The 7262-nt window shown below is 32.4% G+C and overlaps 1 protein-coding gene across 3 annotated transcripts; it reads left to right on the top strand.

Annotated features, from left to right (window-relative positions):
• The first annotated feature begins 1462 nt into the window (after positions 1 to 1462).
• Positions 1463 to 6409, top strand: LOC110601353 (denticleless protein homolog). 3 transcript variants are annotated; one of them, XM_043950950.1, is made up of 17 exons: positions 1463 to 1743; positions 1833 to 1945; positions 2020 to 2125; positions 2243 to 2307; positions 2917 to 2955; positions 3400 to 3496; positions 3574 to 3670; positions 3779 to 3988; positions 4088 to 4169; positions 4322 to 4401; positions 4486 to 4570; positions 4697 to 4765; positions 4844 to 4911; positions 4996 to 5041; positions 5247 to 5745; positions 5842 to 5885; positions 6054 to 6409. In XM_043950950.1, exons 1-15 carry the CDS (start codon positions 1692 to 1694, stop codon positions 5643 to 5645), a joined length of 1608 nt encoding a protein of 535 aa, XP_043806885.1. In that variant the 5' UTR covers positions 1463 to 1691; the 3' UTR covers positions 5646 to 5745; positions 5842 to 5885; positions 6054 to 6409. The 3 variants fall into 3 exon arrangements, with proteins under 3 accessions (XP_043806885.1, XP_043806884.1, XP_021594147.1); XM_021738455.2 differs by lacking the exon at positions 6054 to 6409 and having other exon boundaries at positions 1467 to 1743; positions 3779 to 3842; positions 3912 to 3988; positions 5842 to 6034; XM_043950949.1 differs by lacking the exon at positions 6054 to 6409 and having other exon boundaries at positions 1464 to 1743; positions 5842 to 6034.
• The last annotated feature ends 853 nt before the right edge of the window (positions 6410 to 7262 follow it).

Below are 7262 nucleotides of genomic sequence, written 5' to 3'. Positions count from 1 at the left end.
TGATGAGTGGATTAAATTTAATTGCGATGAGGCGAGTAAAGGAAATCCTGGTTATGGCGGTGTGATTCGTAATCACATGTGGTTGGATTGTGGACTATTATATTCGATTGGGTGTATGCAGTATTATTATGGCTGAATTATAAGGCCTTATCTATGGTTTATCTTGTGCATGGGAGTAGGGTTTTCGTAAGATGAAAGTGAATATTGATTCTTAATTGGTTTTAAATTTATTATCTCAAGAAGTGATATTAAATTATCGGTTAAAAAAGTTACTTTTGCATTGCAAATTTGTTCTATCTAGACAATAGAGTGTCTGATTACACCATTGTTACAGAAAAGCAAATCGTGTGACTGATTATCTTACAAACTTTACGGTCTCTACAAATATAGGCTGTTATATTTTGAACTTCCCGCCGAAAAACTCTTGAATTCTTATACTGGAATAGAGAAGGCATAGTTTCTAATTTTTTGGATGTGCTCCTCTTATAAAATATATATATATATATATATATATATATTAATATTTTTTAAAAAATATTTAAAAGTTAGAAATTTATTATATTTATATTATAAATTTTATAAATTTATATATTTAATAAAGATAATGGAATTTTAAAAAATATACAAAATATTAAGATTTTAAAATATAAAGATGAAAATAGCTTTGTAAAAATAATAAAATAAAATATTATTTTTAATAATAATACTGTTATTAATTTAAACAAATTATGTTTATATATTTGATTGACATATTTTCTGCTTATAACAATCACTTTACACAAATTTATAATAAAAATATACAGTTTTCATAAAATTTAATTTATTTTTATAATAAAATAAATCCATTTATTTTACACGAAGTAAATATAAAAGTTTCCATAAATTAATATTCAATTTCACCTTAAGTAATCTAAATTTAAATAAAAATTAAAATGAGTAAATATCACCAAAATTACTCTATTTAAATTTCAACATGTTTAATATAGTAAATACCAAATTCAATTGCACTCCAAAACTTAGCCTGGTGGAAAGTGCATCCTATAGTCTTGAAAGGTCTAAAGTTCAACTCCCCCAACCCCCTATTTCAAAAAAAAATAAATACCAAATTCAATTAAAATTTATTTTAAATTATCTAAATTTATCTCAAAGTTAATTACTATTATTAAGAAAATAACATAATCATTTAATTCTGTACATTTTAATTTAATAATTTATATTTTAAAATTTTAATAATGAAATAAAATATTTAAAAATTCTATTAATTTTATATATAATATTAATATATAAATATATAAAATATTATTTTTTAAATTTAAATTTATCATAAATCTAATAAGATATTATCAAAAGTAATTTCAATAATATTTAATCGCAGTCACAGTCACAGTCACAGTCACAGTCACAGGCTTAGCGATAAATACATTTAGTAAATATGAGGTGTTTCGATTCTATTTTTTCAATTTCTCGGTCCCCGCATGTCAAATTAATATTAATTTGTTCGAGTGGGAAACACGGCGCCGTAGAGAAAAAGAATCGAGTTTCCCGCGTCCTCAATAACGACAATAGTCGCGGTAGCGCCAAAATAATTCAATAAGAACATTTCAAAAAACTAATTTACCGCCATCTCTCAGAAAAAAAAAAAAAAACTCACAACCTCTGTTCTCCTTTCTCTGCCTCTCTCTAGCGCCGCCATGGACTCCTTCTTCCAAGGCATCAGGTCCAGGGAACTCACCGGATTCAGAGGTGACCTATCCCTCCTTATCCGCCTTCGCGTTCTTCTTCCTATCTCCGTCTCTCAATTTATAGTTTTTTGTTTTCTTCTTTTGAATCAGTTCGAAAACGGCCGTATATCGCTGATAAGGCGTCTGATTTTGCTGAATTTGGAGCTTTGGCTGTTGAACATAATGGTGAAGAGACGCCTCCATTGGCAGTTTCTTTTGGCAAGGTACAATTATTATATGCATTTAGATTATATATTATTTATTTATTTACTGAATTCTGGAATTCTAATTTCCGTAGACAAGTAAAACATCTCATATTTTGGCTGTGTCCGATGAGGATGGGTACTTGAGCTTATTTGATGTTCGGAAAAAACTTCCTTATGCATCTCATCGAGAATGTTCAGGTTTTTTGCCCACTATGCTAAGAATCCTAATTCTGCCTTTGTTTTTTTAAATTGACAAAATAATCTGATTTGGGAATTCCTCCCCCCACCCCCACCCCTTTTTATGATTATGTGCAGACAAATCGAGAATCAGTGAGTGGGCGGCTCATCAGAATGCCATATTTGATATATGCTGGATCAAGGTGCTTAACACGGCTACAACTTATAAATAACATGATTTGTTGTAAATTATCAGGGACATAGGTCACTTTACTACCTTGAGATTTAGATTTCTGGGTTCCCATCTCTACTGAAATACGTCCTAATGTGCCATAAAAGAAATTTCATAGCAATATGGTATAGTTTTGCTTTCCATAGCGTCTATTTGAATAGGATGCGTAAAATTTAGTACAAGCAAATTCGTTGGAACGGCTGTGGGTATTATTTGATGGAATGCATTTTCTACGGAGACCAGTCTGCCATAAATTGCCCAATGTAGCATGTGGAGATGAAACCAGAAATTTTGCATAAGTTTATTTACAAATGCAATGCTGATAATCTGCATTTCCTTGTGCCCCTAAATTTGCTGCTGATTAAGTCACAAGCGACTTGTTGGAACTACCAACATAATTCGCTGTGAATCTAAAATATTGACTAGTTAATATTGTTAGAGCGAAATGTCATTGCTTAAGTATGTGAAGAGGACGGAGCTGATTTAGCTTCTAATGGTTAATATATTATAAATCTGGTCTCAAAATTGACGAATTTTATATTCCTTGACGCTAATGCAAGTTTTAACTGAAATTTCTCAGGAAGGCACCAGCATACTCACTGCTTCAGGTGATCAAACTGTAAGTAATCGCCAGTTAAAACAGATAGTCTGGTATTTGACTATCATTTTTATGCCATAATTTTATACTTCTAGTTCAATTGAGGAATGTCTTTCTTTGGCTTATTCATGGAAAGAATCGTGTTAATGAATTCTCCCCTAGAATTCTACTTTTGATTAGAGCAAGACAGATCAATCAGAATCCATTTATATGGCTGGTGATATCATTCAACGTTCCAAGATGTAGTTTGATTTTACCTTACATTATTTTGTTATAGCCAAATCAACTGTTACGAAACCAGTCCCTTAGGTTTGAATATTTTATGAAAGCTGTTGGGATATCCATTTTTATTTGTTTATGTGAATTAGACATTGTAGGATAGGCTTGGAAGATACTTTTCCAGCAGAAATGTTCATATTTGCCTCCAGAAATCACCTGGTTACACTTTCGTGGGTTGTTGAACAGATTAAGGTATGGGATGCACAGAAGGAGAAATGCACTGGAATTTTGATGGGGCACACAGGAAGTATTAAATCCATGTATCCACATCCAACAAATTCTGGTAGGTGTTTTAAAGTACATTATATCATCCTGAGAGGCTTCCTTTTCTCTCTTTGTAACAAAATGATTTTTCTGCAGATCTTCTTGTCTCTGGTTCAAGAGATGGGTCCTTTGCCATATGGGACTTGCGATGCAAGATTGTTTCAAAAAGCAGATGCCCTGAAGCTTGCATAACGTGAGTTACATTGTTTCTTTCATTCAATTGAGAACATTATGCTTGTTTGTTATGCTCGTATGAGTTCTTTTCACTCCTTTTTTTAATTTTTAAAAATTTTTTATTCAGTTCAACCGCCATGGTCAGGAGAGCTCATGTTTCACCTCAGGCAAAGCGAATTAGGCGGAACAAAGTTTGTCCTTTTTATGAGTTTCTTTCTTCCCAATTACCATTCATATTGCTAACACTTCAATGTTTTCAGGCTGCTTCGATGAGCATTACATCAGTTCTTTATCTCAAGGATGAGATCTCCATTGCCACCGCTGGAGCAGTGGACAGGTCAGTTTAATGGGTCTGCTATATGAGCTAGATTTTAATTCCTTGACAGAAATGATATAAATTGTCTTTTCTTATTTTCATACATCTGTTACATTTCAGCATTGTAAAATTCTGGGACACCAGAAATTTAAGGGCTCAAGTCACTCAGGCCTGTCCTCATCCCAAATCATCAACTGAACAGGTCTGTTTTCTGCCAACCAATGAAGCTAACATCTCAATTTCTCAATATTCCGTGGGTCTACTGCTGAATACATCTAAAATTCAGTCAAACTTCATCTAATTTAAAGCACATAAATGATTTATGGACTCTACTTTTCCCTACTCTCATTTTAGGAGAGAAGATTGCATGGTATTTCTAGCCTGTCCCAGGATACAAACGGAGTCTTTCTTACAACTTCATGCATGGATAATAGGTATTTTGCTGTTCTGTTGAGCATATTTTCGAAATCTATTTAGATATCATTGGGCGCATCTTAAAAGTTGATTATTTTTGTCAGAATCTACTTGTATAATGTGCTTCAGCTTGAAAAAGGTCCAATTAGGTCGTTCTCTGGATGCCGTATTGAATCATTTTTTGTAAAGGTATGCAATTGGACTACAGAAGCCCCAGCATAATTTTCACTTTATAAGCTTAAGCATCAAGTTCTCTGTTGACAAGTGATGCTTTATTGGCATAATATTATTATTAACGAGGAATGCAACTTACAGTCGGTAATCAGTCCTGATGCAACTCAAATTCTCAGCGGCTCTAGTGATGGAAATGCCTACATATGGCAGGTTTTGTTTCTTTCTTAAGTGTGGTGTATTTGGTTTTATTCTTGTTCTATGTATAATTTGATTGACTCACCATACCAGGTGAACAAGTCTAACACAGATCCCATTACGTTGAAAACCCATGATGGAGAAGTTACAGCAGTAGATTGGTATTCTTTTAAAGCCATATGCAGTTATCTTCTAGGGTATTTCGCCTAAATGCACTAATTATTTTCCACTAATATCTCTTGCAGGTGTCCATTAGATGGCAGGGTAGCTACTGCTTCAGATGATTTCACCGTAAGACGATCCTTCCGAAAATGTTCTGCAATTGATTAAATAATCTAAAAGACAATTATACTTGTTACTGTTTTGGAAGTTCGATCCATGCTATTTTTCATTATTTTCATGCATATATTCAATTAGTGCTTGCTTGTTAATGTGTCTTAATTATCCGTGCCTCTATTGGATATCTCATTTTCTTCAACAACGCTTTATTTGATAGGTTCGCATTTGGAATGTACAAAGTAGCTATTATTCAAATTCAAGACCACCTTCTTCCATTAGAAGGAGAATAATGGCAATTCCAACCGAAGAATGTAAAAGGCTTTTAAGGAATGAAGAACTTACGGGTCTTGCAAAATATCCTGCTCCTGGTTATTTGCATCCTGAAGAAGTATGCCATGAAACTGAATGCCATGAAACTGACTCACCAATCTCTATCACCATGCCTGCAGTAAGTACACCTGAAGCCCAGGAGAAAAGGTACTCATTAGGTTCTGATTCAAAAGAAACTTTTGAGAGAACACCAGAAGCAGCAATGAAGAGTCCATCTTCTGTGTTGAACCCCCCATCTTCCCTGAAAAGAAAAACCATCCGGGATTACTTTCTAGCAGCGCAGTGAGAGATAATATGATAACAGTATGAGAAGATCAATGAGCAACATCCTGTGTGTCGGGTGCTTTTTCTTGTGCAGCTGGTGGGATCACTTTCTTAGATTATAGGTAAATTCCATTTTCTTCCCTTTCCTCTTCTGTGCTTTGATAAATTTTCATCAACTGGAGTTCAACTTTTGAAGGTGTTGCATTTTCATTTTGCAGGATTGAAGTTGAAATGTATAGCAAGAAACCAGAGGAATCTCTTGGTCAGTAATTTGTACCATAAAATTATTCCACATCTTTTTTTTTTGTGGGGGGGGGGGGGGTAGTATAGTACAAGAATTGAAACATGTACATTGGAGCTTATACAGTCATATTGATTTCAAATTTTCAATAACTAAGATTCAATTGCTTCTGTTTCTGGCTTGCTGTAGCCTGAAGTATCATTGACACAACAGTGGGATGCTTCTGTCTATCAAAATTGTTGGATGGTGGTTAATTAGGGAAGATTAAGAAGGCATTTGATGTAATCAAAGAGCAGAAATGATTCAAATGAACCCATTATCCGATATAGGCAATTCATATTTGCTACACTGGTTAAAAAGGTCATCTCAATGTGGCCAGCATAAATTTGATATCTTTCAACCCAGAACAAATTGCGCCATCATGGTTTATTATTACTTTAGTCATATCATTTATGTAATTACTTGTCTTCTATAGATGTTAACATTGAAAATTTTATTCTATTCCTATCTGGGGAAGTGAAAATACAGCTGAAAAATTTTACAGCTAATTGAATACCTTTACAGGCCTACTTGCATAACAAGGGGGGCCAAAATTTCAATTTTGATTACAAAGTAATTAGAAATTTAGCTTAAATTAATGTTTTTATTGGCTTTATTTATTATTGACCAATTACCCATATATATATAAGATTGGTTAATGCTCAATACAATGCCTTTTTAGGAAGTTTATGAATCCACATCAAGCTTTTTTGACTTTTTTGCCAAAACAACATGGCTTCTGTGGTTGGTGGGTTCTTATTTTCCTCCACTTTTTGGTATTTAATGTCAGAATACCATCTAATCAATCAAGAAATATTCACTACAGTAATAAATCCACTGTATTTTTGAAAAAAAAAATACTGATCTGATTAACTATTTTAATAAAAAAATGAAAAATTATCCTACCTGATTAAATACTTTTAAATAGTTTAGAAGTATATTTTCTCACATTTTAATTTCATAATAATTCTCTTCTATCTTTGCATTTGTTATTATTTTTAACTTTTTAATATCTTAAATTTCAGTGAGATAATATAATTATCAACAATAAAATTAGGTGATTTCTGAAATTCTCGAGGGATAAAATTATATAAAAAAAAGTGAAACTACATAATTAAAAAAATTCAATTAATTGAGAGAGAATGATGCAAAGCTTATTATATACATTTTATCAATAAATAATTGGCTTTCTAATCATTAGGGCCACCTTTTCAATATTCTTCTTTATCTTCTCTCTAACTTTCCTTGCATTGCCTAATCTCAATAAGCCCAATACCTAAGAAAAGTACATGTTAATATAAAGTTTTGTATTTCTTCAAAATTAATTATTTAATATTGATTTCTTTAAATTCAATTATA

Source organism: Manihot esculenta, chromosome 15 (assembly GCF_001659605.2).
Source record: "Manihot esculenta cultivar AM560-2 chromosome 15, M.esculenta_v8, whole genome shotgun sequence".
In the NCBI taxonomy this organism is placed as follows: domain Eukaryota; kingdom Viridiplantae; phylum Streptophyta; class Magnoliopsida; order Malpighiales; family Euphorbiaceae; genus Manihot; species Manihot esculenta.
The sequence above is the reverse complement of the archived record's forward strand: the minus strand, read 5'-3'. Positions and strand labels throughout refer to the sequence as shown.

Coding starts and splice junctions, on each gene's coding strand:
- LOC110601353 (XM_043950950.1), top strand. CDS start 1,692: ATGGACTCCTTCTTCCAAGGCATCAGGTCCAGGGAACTCACCGGATTC. Junction 3,671..3,778: donor TGCCCTGAAGCTTGCATAAC/GTGAGTTACATT, acceptor TTTTTTATTCAG/TTCAACCGCCATGGTCAGGA. Junction 3,989..4,087: donor ACCGCTGGAGCAGTGGACAG/GTCAGTTTAATG, acceptor GTTACATTTCAG/CATTGTAAAATTCTGGGACA.